The sequence below is a fragment of the Hevea brasiliensis genome, chromosome 11, assembly GCF_030052815.1.
Source record: "Hevea brasiliensis isolate MT/VB/25A 57/8 chromosome 11, ASM3005281v1, whole genome shotgun sequence".
NCBI lineage: Eukaryota > Viridiplantae > Streptophyta > Magnoliopsida > Malpighiales > Euphorbiaceae > Hevea > Hevea brasiliensis.
Window position 1 is genome coordinate 87,026,758 of NC_079503.1, and position 15,772 is coordinate 87,042,529.

The following is a 15,772-nucleotide window of genomic DNA, read 5'->3' on the forward strand; positions in this document are numbered from 1 at the left end:
GAGGCATTAGGTGACACTAGCTCCAAGGTCACATAAGGCATTTGCCACCTGATTATCACCAATATGACAAGGAATGGAAAACACACCGGATCTTTGAGTTTGGGAGGTAACTTCTTACGGATTATAGCACCGCATTGCTCTCCCAAATTGATGGTGTCATAATCTTCTAGCCTTCTCTTGTTGGAAAGAATCTCCTTCAAAAACTTGGCATAACTCGGCATTTGGGATAGTGCCTCGATGAATGGCACATTGATATACAATTTTTAGCACTTCAAGGAACTTGCCAAATTGCTTGTCTAGTTTGTGCTTGATGAATCTTTGAGGGTAGGGAAGGGTGGGTTTGTAAGGTCTGTGGGATGTATGGTTTCTCTCCTCATCTTGCTCACTTTTGCTTTCTTCTTCTTTTCATTTTTCTTGCTCTCAACTAAATTTTCTTCTTTTGTGCTTTCTTTTCTTCTCTCTTGTTTTCACTCTCTTGACCTACTTTCTTACCACTTCTCAAGGTCACCAACTTACATTGTTCATGAGGGTTTTGTGGTTGGCTAGGTAGTTTCCCATAGGAATTGCTTCTGATGAGCTTGCTTGTTGCGCCAATTGAGTCTCCAACATGCGGTTGTGGACTTGTAATTGATCCATGGTTTGTCTCATGTGTTGCATTTCTTCCTCCAATTTGCTATTCATCTTGCTTTGTTCAGCAAAAATTTCTCCATCATGTTCTCCAAGGATGGCTTGGTTCATGGGATGGAAGGGATTGTTGTGCTCTTGCTTGATATCCAGTGGTGGCTGCCTTGTGGGCTGAAATTGAGGCAGAAATTGAGGCTTGTTCTGCTGCATAAACTGCTGGTTATGAGCATAATTTGAGCTTTGGCCTTGTTGAGCAAAAGTTGCTTGTGGTCTCCATGTTGAGTTGTTCATATTAGAATAAGAATTACCCATAGGTTTATGTTCATAACCTCCTGCATAAGCAGCTTGCTCTTGCAAATAATCATCACCATAAGAAGAATAATTAACTCCACAACTTTGAGTTCCATTTGTGAAGGCAACTTGTTGCATAGTTGTAGGAGTTGAGGTTGTTGCCTTTGTGTAAAAATCACTAAGCCGAGTCAACTGATCAAATTTTGCATTCATGTAGTTAATTGAGTCAAGTTCATAGATCGACTTTCTTTGGCTCAAGTGCTCTAGGATTTCCCCATAAATGGGTATTATGAGCAATCTTCTCTAATAGATCATAGCATTCTTCACTTGTCATTCTCATGAAATCTCCTCCTGCTTGTGAATCAATTGTGTTTCTTATGGCTGGAGTAACTCTGGTGTAGAAATTCTGAACAATCATCCATTTGGGTATTTCATGATGAGGACATTGCCTTTCAAGCTCCTTAAATCTCATCCAAGATTCATACAAAGTTTCATCATCTCTTGGTTTAAAAGCTACCATCAAATTCCTCAAATGAGTAGTTTTCCCAGGTGGGAAAAATTGAGATAGAAAAGCTTGAGATATCTGCTCCCAAGTAGCTATAATAGCTTGTGGGAGTGAGTCATACCACTCCAATGTGAATCAAGAGAAAATGGAAATAATGTGAGCGAATAACTTCATCGAAACTCAGGTTGTCTTTGTGTACCACATATCATCAAAAATTTCTTCAAATGAGAATGAGGATTTTCAAGTGGGCTACCTCCAAATTGTGAATTCTGAACCATTTGAATAAGACCAGTTTTTAATTCAAATTGATTAGCTCCAATAATAGGTCTGTTATCTCTCACATCAGTACATCTAGGAAAAGCATAGTCTAACATGGATCTTCTTTGAGGATCATTTTGATTAACCACAGCATTTTGCCCGTTTTGCTCATTTGCTCCATTGTTTCCACCAATAGCTCTATTTTGATTCTCCATATTTTCTATTGTCTCCTCTTGCTCAAATATTTGTTGTTCTTCTTTTTCTGCTTCTTTTCTTCTCTTGTACTCATTTTTGTTGGCTCATGAATTTTTCAATTTCGGTTGAACAACAATTCAGTATCACTTGTGCTTTTCGATCGTCTCATAAACAAGAAAAGTACCTGAAAAACACAAGGAACAATAGTGAAAATAAAAGAAAATAAAAATTCTAATTAGCTTAAAACAATTAAAATCCAACTTAAAAACAAACAATTCCCCGGCAACGGCGCCAAAAACTTGATACGGTGTCCGCAAGTGCACGGGTCACAGTAGTATAGTTTTTAAAAATTGATATCGATCCACAGGGAATTGTGCTTAAATTGGAAATAAAAGTATAAGCAAATTAGAATGACAAAAATTAAAAGATATTAAAAATAAAATCTAAAAATTAAAATTAAGACAAAAATTAAAGATGTAAAATGAAATTTGGAATTAAAATTGGTATTTGAGGAATTAAAACTAGATCAATCAATTAACTAAAATTAATTAAACTAGATTACCCAAAAATTAATTTGAAATATCTATTTATGAAATTGAGAGAAATTAAATCTAAATTCAATAAAAATAAAAATAAAGTGATTATAGAAATTGGATTTAAATTGGATTTAAATTTAAATTGCTATTTATGAGGTTTGGAGGATTTATATCTAATTTCAATGAAAAATAAATTGATTCTAGAGATTGGATTTTCAATATTGTTTGCATGTGGTTTTTCCCTAATTTAGCCAAACACATGAGAATTACAATTTTGAGAAATCAATTATTTAATTTTTGTAAACATTTTCAAGCATCTCAAAATTGGTTTTCATTAAATCAAACCCTGTTTTCACGGTATTTCAAATCTAACAAAAACCCAATTAATGCTCTAATTGATTTTTGGAAAGTTCCCCTTAATCTTCTTAGCTTATTTCTAACACCAAGAAAATAAAGTTTATTGCAAGATTATCCATCCCCAATATTCACTTTTCAGTCCATCTATTAAGGATTAAAACTTAACTTAATGAGGGCCCATTCATCAAGCAAGGAAATAAGCACACAAGCAATAAATCAAAATATAACAATCTTCATTTAAATGGCTAAATCAGTTCAAAACCACAAAACAAATCAATATTTACAAACCCATCTCTAGAATCTCAATCAACTACTCACAAATCATTGTTTAAAGACAAACCCAAATGAAGAAATGAAGAAATAATGGAAATGTAAGCTAAAAGGGGTAGAAAAACCCAGCAAATTTGCAGCAGGATCTCTGCAGAAAAGTGCAGAAACTTGATCCTTGCTGCTGCTGGAAGAAGATGCAGAAGATGCTCCTCCCTTTCCCTCTTTCTATCTTTCTAAAAATGCCTCCCTTGCTCTCTTTCTATCTTTCTAAAAATGCCTCCCTTGCTCTCTTTCTATCTTTCTAAAAATGCCTCCCTTGCTCTCTATGCTCTCTATATTCCAAGAAAGTGATAAAATGGGTCTTTATATAGGCTAAGGGATTGTTCTAGAATGGGTAAAAGGGGGAAGGATCTAGAAAAAGTGAGGTAAAAAGGCTGGAGTAACTGAAATGCCACGTCAAAAATTTTCGAAAAAGCGACATAAGCCGAGTCAGTTGTGTCGCGGGTTGTGTCGCTCTCGGCCATTTTTTTTTTCTCAACTTCAAAATTTTTTTTTTTTTGCAATTCGATTTTAATCTCCTCCAAATGGCTACTCTGATCAAAATACATCAAATTTCTCCAGATTTAACCTACAAAACAAATAAATTCCAAAAATTAAACTAAGAAATGTGAAAATTGTAAAATTGACTAAATATATACTAATATCTAAAATAATAGCTATGAATAAGGGTAAATTATGTGCAAAAATTACTCCTAAATGATGATATAAAATGCATGCATCAAATCTAAGAGGAGAAAAGCTGAAATTAAAGCTCAACAACAACAAGAAAGAGCACAAGAGCAAGAGCAATTACAAGAAGAAATGGCTGACAACAACAACAACAATAATAACAACCGCTCTGTGAAGGATCATGCCTATCCTAACATTGGAGATTTCATGCCAAGTATCACAAGACCAAGGGTAGAAGCTAATAATTTTGAACTGAAGCCTGCACTCTGTCAAATGGTACAACAAGCACAATTTGGAGGAAATCCAAGTGAAAGTCCACATGTGCATCTAGCACACTTTCTTGAGATCAGTGATATGTTGAAGATAAATGGAGTTTCTGATGATGCAATTCGACTCAGTTATTTCCTTTTCTTTGAAGGACCGAGGCTAGAGAGTGGTTACATTCTTTGCCACGGGTTCTATCACAACATGGGATGAACTTTCTCAAGCATTTTGGCTCAATATTTTCCACCAAGCAAGACTAATGTTGAGGAATGAGCTGACTTCTTTTAAACCTAGAGATGATGAGAGCTTGTATGAAGCATGGGAGAGATACAAGGATTTGCAAAGGAGATGTCCACATCATGGGATTCCTAAGTGGATGCTTGTTCAACACTTTTATAATGGAGTTTCACCAGCTATTAGGAGTACAATTGATGCATCTTCTGGAGGTGACCTCATGGAGAAATCTGAAGATGAAGCTTTTTCTGCTCTTGATAAAATTGCTTATAACAACTACCAATGGAGTTGTGAGAGGAATGAGATCAAGAAACCAGCTGGTATGTTCGAGCTTGATGCCATGAATATGATTAATGCTAAGTTTGATGCTTTGACAAAGAAGATGGACAAGTTAAGTATGAAAGTAGATTCTTCATAGGAGGTTCCGTAATACACTAGAAATTGAGTGCAAATGTCAATTGTGCGAGATTTTTCTGCACTAAATCAAGATTTTTCAAGTGAGCAAGTGGATTATGTGGGAACTACAATCAAAGACCAGTGGTAACCCATTTTCTGCAACTTATGATCCAAAGATGGAGAAACCACCCAAATTTCTCTTGGGAGGTAGACAAGGGCAAAATCAGAATTTTCAAAGAACCTTCTGGATATCAACAACATCAGAACTTTCAGCAGAATAGAGGTCCTCCTCCTGGAATTTCTAAACCTCAAAATGCACCTGCTCCACCTCTACCACAACAAGCACAACCAGACAAGACAGCTAGGTTGGAAGCTATGATTGAAACTCTACTTGTGAGCCACCAAAGTCAACAAGAAATGATTTCTCAATTAGCATCTAAAGTAGATCAAATGGCAACACACAACAAGATGTTAGAGAATCAAATAGCTCAACAGGCTAGCTCTTCAAATAGCAAAGCTTTTGGGAAGCTTCCTAGCCAACCTGAGAATCCAAGGGAGCAGTGCAATGCTGTTACTTTAAGAAGTGGAAAGGTAATGGGGGAAGAACACGAAATTGAAGTAAAGTTGAAAGAAAAGAAAGATGAGTGTGAGAGTGAATCCACTTCAACTAAAGCTAAAGCTAGTAAGGAAGCAAATGAAGAGAAAGAAGATAAAAAGAAAATAGAAGAGAAATATGTGCCTTCTGCACCGTACAAGCCACCATTGCCCTTTCCTCAGAGGTTTCATAAAGCACAATTAGATAAGCAGTTTGGGAAATTCCTTGAAGTTTTGAAGAAGTTGTATATCAACATTCCATTCACCGATGTCATTTCTCAAATGCCTTCTTATGCTAAGTTTTTGAGGGAGATTTTATCAAATAAAAGAAGGTTGGAAGATTATGAAACTGTTGCACTTACTGAGAAGTGCAGTGCTTTATTGCAGAACAAGCTCCCACCAAAGCTGAAAGATCCTGGAAGTTTTTCCATACCATGTCACATTGGAGAAACAAGTATTGAGAGAGCATTATGTGACTTGGGGGCTAGTGTTAGCTTGATGCCACTTTCCATATGTGAGAAGTTAAAGATTGGAGATCTAAAGCCCACAACTATTTCTTTGCAGTTAGCTGATAGATCTATAAAGTATCCAGTTGGGATTTTAGAGAATGTACCATTAAAAGTTGGGAAGTTTTTCATTCCAGTGGATTTTATTGTACTAGAGATGGAGGAGGATGTAAGAACGCCCATCATACTTGGAAGGCCATTTTTAGCCACTGCAGGAGCTAATATAGATGTAAAGAATGGGAAATTGAAGTTGACAGTGGGGGAGGAGGAAATAGAGTTTAATTTATTCCAACATTCCAAGGAACCAGCTGTGATGAATTCTTGTTATAGGGTAGATGTTATAGAGCATGATGCTGAAATTGAAGTTACTAAACTAGAGGAAAATCAAGTTATTCCAATGCAATGCAATCAGCATAAAGTGCGAAAGAAAAAGTCAGCTTCACCATCTCATTTGGTTAACAACAAAGCTTCAAAAGTTAAGCTCAAGCCTCCATCAAAATCACTCAAAAGAGGAGATTCATCTAAAGTTTGTAAGAATATTCTTCAAGACATAGTTGGGATTCTGAACAAAGCAACAGGTATTTTCACATATAATGGGAAAAAGTTGAAGTATAAATTCATTTCAGCACCTGTTGTGAAGGGAGGTAATATTTTCCAATTCCAACCACCATGAGCTTTGAAAAGAAGGTCAAGCTAATGACCTTAAATAAGCGCTTCTTGGGAGGCAACCCAAGCGTATCCTTTTATAGTTCATTAATTTTCCATTTCATTTTCATTTTAGTTTTCACCCTCATTAAACTCAAAAGTGACATTTGCTTATCTTTTGTAGGTCATTCATGAAGATTGGGCAAGTTTACACTTGTTGCAAAAACAAAGAATTAAAGGGAAGCAAGTATAAGCAACATTCTGCACTTTATGCAAGCACTGTGAACAAGAACACCTTTAAACTTGTGCTAAATTGCTCAAATTGCAGTCTACTTGATAGCATATGTTTGATTTTGTGTTTTGTGTAAATTCTGTGAAATGCAACTTGAATGAGGATCAATTTTGATATTTAGGACTGATGTGAGCTTTATTGAAGTGCAAAAATAATGTTTGTTAAGTTTCACCTTTTAGTGTATATACAATTTTGTAGTCTGATAGGAATTTACATGTTTTTGTTTGAATTGCTGCTAGTTTTTGCAGTCTGCAGATTTTTGTTACTGTTCATGCTACTGTTCATGCTGCTTAAAAGGTCAATTTCTATGTCTTTTCCGCAATTCTTGAATGTTTGGAACTTGTCTCAAATGCTGCTAAAATGTGCTTTTGGTATAAGTTTAGAAAGGAGGCCATTTCATTAAATGTGCAAAAAGGTAGTCACAATGGGTGCTTAAAATGAACAATGATTGCAAAAAGCTAAATGAACATGTGCTATGCTTACTAAGTTTATGAGAGAGATGAACTTAAATCCCTCAATTTTATGGTGTTTGTGTGTATTTGGTAATTGCTGAGGGTCATGATAGCATTCCATAGCTTTTGGACTGTTTTTGGCAAGCAAAAACATAATTTTTCCCAAAACCTGCCGAAACTTGCTGATGACATTGCTTGTCAAGCAGAGTCTTAAGCAAATTCTGCTGAACCTTATGCTTAACCCCAAGCATGGCCCATCTTACAATAGGTCTGCCCCACAATTTAAAATAGCCCAAGATGTCCGCCAATTTGCCAAAAGCCTCCGCCAACACTCCCGATAGACCTCGTCGACTTCCTTCCTCACGCCATTTTTTCCGGCAATTTTTACAGGAAGCCGAAAGGTTTCCTCCTTTTCATTAAAATGGTAAGAACCAAAATGTGGTCCTCTCACAAACCTAAACTCACTGGACTTCGACATTCTGTCAAATCTAAAATGGGTACTCCATCCTCATTACCCATAAACCCTAACCCCAGCCCCAGTCCGCCACTACCTCAGTCCCCACCACCACAAACGCCGCCATTACCACAATCACCACCACCTCAGTCACCGCCCCCGCCCCCAAGCCAAATACCACCTCTCATTCCGCCGACTCCCCTCTCGCCGCAATCCGAGCCGCCAAATGAAACACCAATTACCGACACCCATTCCCCAGAACCAACGCCTGACCCTGTTCCTACCCAAACAAAAACAAAAGGGAAAACAAAAAGGGCCGCAGGTAGACTCAAAGAAACCCCTGTCGGAAAAAGGAAACGAGTACCCTCTGTCCCTTTCGACTTAAACTCTCCACCTCAGTCCTCTGAACCAGTTAGCAAAAGGACCAGGTCCTCCTCGCAAACCCCAGCACCAGCGGTCCAAACACCAGTAACCCAGTCTCCCTTACATTCTCCAGCACCTGCGTCATCTGCAGATACTATAGAGGAGGTAATTTCTCCATTACCTTGGGCTTTTAGGGATATGGATATGAAAAAGGCATATGAGAAATTACTTTCTAAAAATATTTTGGCAAACAAGTATATGGATGAGCAGATTTTGAAAGAATTAGGCATTTATGATTCTGTATTTGCCTATTTGGATGTTATTAGCTGGGTTGATTTTGCTAAAATTAGGGAACCAGTGTACAAGGACCTAACCCTCGAATTTTTGAGTTCCCTAAAGTTGAGTTTCAAACCAACAGTGCCTGAACATAAAGATATGATACATTTTCGATGTGCTGGTATTGATAGGGAGTTAGACATGGGTGCTTTGAATGCCATTTTTGGTTTTCAGGATTCGGGGTATAAAAACATTGAGTGGCAGCAAACTGTTTATGACCCTGTTCAATTCTGGAAAGATATTGCACCATTTGGAGGTTATTATAGACAGAGGACTGCAAAAGCCTCTAGAATAGTTGACCATGTATTAAAATACCTCCATAGGTTCATTACTTACACTGTTTTAGGAAGGGGACACAGTAACAGTATTGTGGGTGCTGGGGATTTGTTTCTATTGTGGTGCATGAAGGAGAGAAAACAAGTAAGTACAGCCCATTTCATAGCTGCTCATTGGCACCAAATTGTCACCAAGCATACTAAAGGTAGTATTGTTTTTGGGGGGTACATAACTGCCATAGCAAAATCATTTAGCTTTGATGCTAGTCTATATAAATTGCTGCCAGTTTCTGGGGAATCATACATAGAAAAGACACCATGTTCTTGCATATGGATGTTTGTGAGAAAATAGGCCATACATATGCTCACAAAGACCACGACACCCTACCATGAAAACCCCACCACTTTTGCAATCAGAACCACAACCAACCTCTACCCCACACTTCTCGCAGACATGTTATCCATCTTAAAATCCTTGGAATCCGGATAACAAATTTCACTGCCCAATCATCCGCTCCTCACCGATACCACAGAAATTCTTGCTTCCTTGAAAAACTTAGAAATCAAAATTGAAGCCATGGGTCAAGAGCAGGTTAACCAAAAGAAGAAGCTAGAAAAGAAACTTAAAAAGAGATTTTTATCTCTTAAAAAGAAACAGAAGCAACATCAACTTCAAATGCTGGAGCTTTACAACAAACTGGCCCAATCCTACAACAATTTATATAATTGGGGCCAAGCCATGTTTCAAGAAATGAAAGACTTATGAAAACTTGGAAACCGCTCAAGCTTGGATCATAATGAACCTCAGAACTGCAGCAGACTTCGATGCAAAGAACAAAGGCTTGATAGCGTAACTTGATCGATGAGCAGTTTTAATTTCTGTTTTAAGTTTATTTTGTAATCTGTTTATTTTAATTTTCAAACTTTGGTCATGGTTGTAATATTTTGGTACTTAGTTTTTATTATTATCTCTGCACTTCTTTCCCTTAGTTTACTTTATTTCATTTTATCTTCTGATATGGACATAAATACTCTGTGAATGTTTCTTAGTTTAATTTTTGATTTAACTGTTACATTTTATTTCTTTACACTATTTCATTTTCTTGACCATTATTTTAGCACTTTATCTTTTCTTCAATCCTAATTTTGTTGACATTGATGAGTTGCACAAACTTTCTTTGAGCCACAATTGTTTCACATCAGTTGGAGGTAACAGCTTCCCTTACACCATTTATGCTTATGGTATGTTGCCAATGCTTATGCTTTCGCTTTACCCTACGCAACAGGTTAAGCAACATCTTAAGCAGCGTAAATTCATACATTTGGGATACTTTTTCACATTTTTCTCTCTAAAGCTTCATTGTTAATATCATTTTGAGCTAATTTTGAAATTCTTGAGCTTATATTGATTTAATCCCCAATTGTATAAATTTCAATAATTGAGTAATTCACACAATTTTGCCCATTTTTTTTGCATTCATTCTAAACATTGAGGACAATGTTTCATTTGAGTTTGGGGGTGAAGGCAAAATTTTTGCAAATTTTTTTAAAATTTTCTTTCATTCATTTATTGCATTTCATTCATTCATATATAGATAATCCATACACTTATACATAGACCACACACATGTCTATACTCATACACATACATTTGCATATAGTTTTCATATAGATTACACTTAGTTTTAATTTGATTTATGCATTCATTTTAGGATCATGCATATCATAAAAATAAATTTTTACCTTGTCCTTAGAGGATTGAGAATTGCTTTGAAGAGCAATTGAGCTTACTTTTAGAAGGGTTTGATGGATTGAAAGTCCTGGATAGGTGCAAAGTTATTAAATTCTTGCTTGAGTTTATATCTTCTTAGCCAAGGGCCACCCAATCTATTGCATTGACTTTGAGTGCTTAGAGAAAACTCTAGGGTGAGAAGTAGCTAATTGATGTCTCACCAATCCTAGAACAATCTTCCTAAACCTTTCAAGGCGAAATCATAGCATACACCTGAAAAAGAAATGATCTAGGCATTCTTTGAATTTTAAACCCATATTTTAGCCTTAGCCAACCTCACTTAAAAATTTCCCTTTGGAACCAATTTGAGCCTACATTTATCCCTCTTATTCCTTTGGAACCCACATTACTACCTAGCCATAAACCCAAACACCTACCTACCCTCTATGAGAATAATTCTTTGAGTGATAGATACACATAAAAAAAATATATAAAAAATAATAATAATAATAACAATTAGTTGGGAGAAGTGGCTAAAGTAAAAAAAAAAAAAAAAAAAAAAGCTAGCAAATTCAATTATGGTATGTAAAGTAATTCACCACTCAAATACACAAAGAAATGAGTTTGGGGGTGAATTGAAAGGGACAATTATAATTCAAAGTCAATGTTTTTATGTAGTCCCTCTAAAAGCTTCAAAATTATATGCTAGTATTGGTGAATAGTTGTAAAGTTCCTTCTCCAAATTGATTCAAAAAAAAAAAAAAAAAAAAAATTTGTGTGTCTTGATCTTTTAATAATTTGATTATTCTCATATTTTGCTACCCTTATCCCTTTCTTGTTAGCCACATTATCACCCCCTTAGCCCCATTACAACCCTTGAAAGTCCTTTTGATCTTTTGATGGTGATGTGCTACATTAGTGGAGATTGGAATAGGAAAATTGCCTATGGGATTGTGATATCATTAATCCATTCATTTACTTCCATCATTATTTGAGATACTTTAGCTTATGGATTACCCTATAGTCTATTTAGGCATGATTATTCTTTGTGATTGATTGGTTTGGGCTTGATGATATGGATAATTGACCCAAGGCTAAGCGGTGATAACTTTGGTAAGGATTAAATTCTTTGCATCTTGAAAGTGGGTATATGGTTTGTTGGTGGCTAAAAGTAAGCTTGAGAGTTTGGATAAGTAATTTTCATAAATTTAAGGTAAGGTACCCCAAATTGCATTAATTGTTTTTAATTTGCTTGAGGACAAGCAAAGGTTTGAGTTTGGGGGAATTTGTTACACTCATTTCATATAGGCATTTTAGGGTAGTTTTGCATCCATTTTGCCCTTATATTTTAGTATATTTTATGTTTTTAGCTTTATTTTAGTTATTTGTTAATTTTAGATACTTTATATTTGATTTTTGTAATTTTGTTGTTTTTTATAGGATTTTGTGGCAAATCGAGGATCAATGAGTGCATTAGGAAGTGATTTGAAGAAATTTGGGATTCTTTAAGCATGGAGGAAAGTTGAAGAAATCAAGCCTTGAAAGAGCAAACCAGCCGAAATTTGCTTGAGACCTTGCTTAAGGTCATGCTCAGGGTAAAGCGGCAATGCTTAAGGTGCAACACAAGTCAAGCATGAGCAGAAAAGTCCATTTTACTATAAATCTGCCGAGATTTGCTGAAGGTCTGCTTAATCTTAAGCAGACAGTGCGACCAGAGGCTAAATTTGCTAAGAAGCTGCTTAGTGTTAAGTCGAACCCTAAGCGTAATGCCCGAACGTGAATAGTCTTTGACTTGGATAATTTTACACCTCATTTCCTATCCACTCCTTAATTGTTATTTACTTTTAGGGCGACTTTTGGGACCATATAAATTCATCATTTCCTAGTTTTTGCCACAAGACACAAGGGGAAGAGGGAGAAAAACAAAAAAAAGGAAAGAAAATTTAATAGAAAGGGAGAGGAGGCGCCATTTTCTCTTGGAGGAGGAGCTGCTGCACGAGTTTTTGAGCTCAGAAACCAGAGACCTTGGTTCTTCCACCTGGGTTTTCCTATTTCAGTCCTTTTATCATGTTTTTCTTTATTCTTCCATCTATATTTCTTGTAAATACCATCATGAGTGAGTAATTTCTTTAGATTTGAGTTGGGAAATATGTTTTAGATTAATTTGTGGATTTGGATTGGGTATTTCCTTATTTTATATGAATATGAGTTTTGATTCCTTCCTTGTGTGCTTGATTTACTTGCCTAATGTTGGTACCCATTGGGTATTGTGTTAATCTTTGATTGAAGGACCGAAAGGTGAAGGTCATTGATAGTTAATCAAGGATTGAACTTAAAATCACCTAGATTTAGAAATAAACTAGGACTTTAAGAGGAATTAATTATTGGTTACAAAACTTAATGGGTTTTAAAGTAATCAAATACATACGAAAAGTAGGTTTGGTTATTTTAGAATACACTTTGATTTGCTTGAAAAAGATATCAAAGGAATTTAGAATCAATTTCCTTCAAACTCTATTTTTCCCTAAAAATTGGAATGCCCAAGACAAATCCCAATTAATTTATGCATAAACCCCCAACTCTGGAATCACTTTTACCATAATTAGACTTTCGTTTAAATTACCCATTGTTAATTTTAGTTTAATTGCGAGTTAGAATTAGAATTTATTTGTTTGCTCTTTACCCATTTCAATTAGATTAATCAATTTACCTTGCTCATTTACATTTACCATTTATTCATTAATCATTAGCCCAAATAATCGCTTCATTCATAGTTTAGTAATCAAACAGCAAATCCTCGTGGGAACGATACTTGATTCATCACTTTATTACTTGAGACGACCCGTATACTTGCGGATAAGTCGCCAACAGATATTGGTAATTATGATACTGTCCGTAGCGACAGCAGTTTCCTCTGTTGTTCTTTTCTCATACTGCTTGGTGAGGAGGCAGAAGAGATTATGTAAGCAAATAATTAAATTGCTTTCAGATAGTTTCCTATTTCCTTGTTATTTTTCGCTTTAATAATCGTCAAACTACAATTTATGAATTCAAAATGCTTGATGACAAAAAGTTTAGAAACTATTTCCTAGATTTGGTTGCCAAGAAAGTGAAAGAATGGATATAAAAGATTATTATATCCAATTCTAATTAGTTTAAAACTGAGACCTAGTTGACACATGTTCAGCTTCTTCTTCTTTCTTTTTTTCTTTTCTCCTTTTTTTTTTTTTTCTTTTGTAAGCAATTCATTTTATTAATAGAAAAATAGCCAAGGAAAAACTTAGCATTAGAACATCAACTAACCCAAAATGGACGACAATGCTAGTAAATCTTATATCTAATTATCTGTTTTCATTCTAAATACAGCAGAAAATGGGCAACTTGAAATGTTTATCCATAGTTCTAGTACTCTCCTAGATGATCCTCCAAGGGAAAAGGAGCTTGACAGATCTGGAAGTCATCCACATTTACCTTTCTTCGATATAGACACAATAGTTGAAGCAACTGACAATTTTTCCAACAAACTTGGAGAAGGTGGTTTTGGCTCAGTGTATAAGGTAGTATCCCATGAAAAGTAAAATTGTCAACTCCTTCATAAAATATAATGTGAATATTTGGCAAGTCACAATTTTAGTATTGTAGTGTGATATATGCGGCCATGGTAGCACGTCTGTGAAATAAGTCTAGAAATGTACTTTCAGGGTCAACTATCAAATGGACAAGAAATAGCAGTGAAAAGATTATCTAAACAGATCGGGACAGGATAAAAGAATTCATGAATGAAGTACAGATTGATATCAAAACTCCAAAGACAGAAACCTTGTCGAGCTTTTTGGTTGTTGCATTCATAAAGAAGATAAGATGCTAATCTATGAATATTTACCAAACAAAAGCTTGGACTACTTCATCTTTGGTATGGCTCTCCTTCTATTTGCTTTCACCCATCTTTAATTTGCACTTCTTTCCATAATTCCTGTAATCTAAGGATCTCCAAAACTCAAATTGACTATAGAAAAGTCAAGGAAGCAACTATTGGACTGGAAAAAGCGTTTTGAAATTATTTTTGGGGTAGCTCGAGGAGTTTTATATCTACATCAAGATTCAAGATTAAAAATCATCCATAGGGATTTGAAAGTAAGCAATATTCTATTAGATGCTTCAATGGAGCCAAAAATTTCAGACTTTGGGTTGGCTAAATTGTTCAGGGAACATCAAATTGAAGCCATTACAAAGCAAGTGGTTGGAACATAGTAAGTTACTTAACTCCAACACCATCTCCCTGCTTGGAAACATTAAAAGGTCACAAACCACCAATAAATTGTTTCTTTTTATCTACTTGTAGTGGCTATATGTCTCCGGAATATGCAATGGATGGTCTATATTCTGTAAAATCTGATGTCTTCAGCTATGGTGTCTTAATACTAGAGATCATAAGTGGCAAGAAAAACACCGAGTATGACAAAGAAAGCCCTTCTCTGAATTTGATAGGGAACGTAAGTTGATAGACATATCTTTCTTAAGATTAATTTCCTATTAGATTCACTACTAAAGTAGTAAATGATTTCCTCAACTATGTTTCAGGTTTGGAAGCTATGGAGGGAAGGAAAAGGCTTGGACATAGTTGATTATTCATTGTTGGAACATTCATACCCTTGTGAAGAAATTTTGAGATGCATTCAGATTGGACTTCTATGCATTCAGGAACACCCAGCTGATCGGCCAACCATGTTTGAAGTTGTGTTCATGTTAGGCAATGAAACAAGTCTTCCTTCTCCTAAAAAACCAGCATTTGTTTTTCGAACTCAAAGTGGGCAAGAATCTTTAATAACTAGAGGAGAAGTGTGTTCTATAAATGATTGCACAATTACTATGATTGAAGGTCGATGAAATTCTAGTAGGATTTTTGAAGGAGAAAGGGTCACGTATGTAAATTCTTTGGATCAAACATGTTGTCAATCTTACAATGGATGAGGCCTTAAGGTTGAACCACATAAATCTTATCTCCATGTTTCTTCTCTTTTGTATATTGTGTGTTTATGGGATTGTATAAGAGGTACAGATATACAAGTGGATAGATATAAAACAGTCTTATCACATTTTAACTGTGATTGTAATTATATTGAATTCTGCGTAATTTTTAAGTTTGTGCCAATATATTTTTAGACCCAACCAAGTCTGCTTGGAATTTTCAGAAATCCTCCATCAAAGGAGGGTTTTGAATTTGCATTCCAGTTGTCTCCTTTCTTTTAAGTTCAATGTCGCTCTTAAAATAGATGAAAGAGACAAATTCAGGTGAGGTAGAGGTTTCATTATGAATGCAAATGGAAGAGAAATGCTGGTAGTAAGAGGGTTCCCGGTTGAGGACGGAATTTGACCAGGGAGCGCAACTCGTGAGAGAGATCAGAGAAGAGACTGGCTGGCTCTGACTCTTGAGTCCAGGACAAGCCATTGTCCACTTGGACTT

At 35.7% G+C, this 15,772-nt stretch overlaps 3 protein-coding genes and 2 non-coding genes across 5 annotated transcripts; 4 read left to right on the forward strand and 1 right to left on the reverse strand.

Annotated features, from left to right (window-relative positions):
- Positions 1-1,343: 1,343 nt before the first annotated feature.
- Positions 1,344-1,450, forward strand: LOC131170850 (small nucleolar RNA R71). Its single transcript, XR_009141615.1, has one exon. It is a non-coding gene; the product is annotated as a small nucleolar RNA R71 (small nucleolar RNA).
- Positions 1,451-4,288: 2,838 nt separating this feature from the next.
- On the reverse strand, positions 4,289-4,395 carry LOC131170737 (small nucleolar RNA R71). The gene has a single exon (XR_009141505.1). It is a non-coding gene; the product is annotated as a small nucleolar RNA R71 (small nucleolar RNA).
- A 732-nt stretch (positions 4,396-5,127) lies between these two features.
- LOC131170345 (uncharacterized) lies at positions 5,128-6,432 on the forward strand. Its single transcript, XM_058129398.1, has one exon. It carries the CDS (start codon positions 5,128-5,130, stop codon positions 6,430-6,432), a length of 1,305 nt encoding a protein of 434 aa, XP_057985381.1.
- A 1,152-nt stretch (positions 6,433-7,584) lies between these two features.
- Positions 7,585-8,300, forward strand: LOC131170346 (vegetative cell wall protein gp1-like). Its single transcript, XM_058129399.1, has 2 exons — positions 7,585-8,178; positions 8,292-8,300. Exons 1-2 carry the CDS (start codon positions 7,585-7,587, stop codon positions 8,298-8,300), a joined length of 603 nt encoding a protein of 200 aa, XP_057985382.1.
- A 5,787-nt stretch (positions 8,301-14,087) lies between these two features.
- On the forward strand, positions 14,088-15,370 carry LOC131170347 (G-type lectin S-receptor-like serine/threonine-protein kinase RKS1). Its single transcript, XM_058129400.1, has 5 exons — positions 14,088-14,092; positions 14,124-14,221; positions 14,321-14,558; positions 14,651-14,801; positions 14,890-15,370. Exons 1-5 carry the CDS (start codon positions 14,088-14,090, stop codon positions 15,193-15,195), a joined length of 798 nt encoding a protein of 265 aa, XP_057985383.1. The 3' UTR covers positions 15,196-15,370.
- Positions 15,371-15,772: the final 402 nt, after the last annotated feature.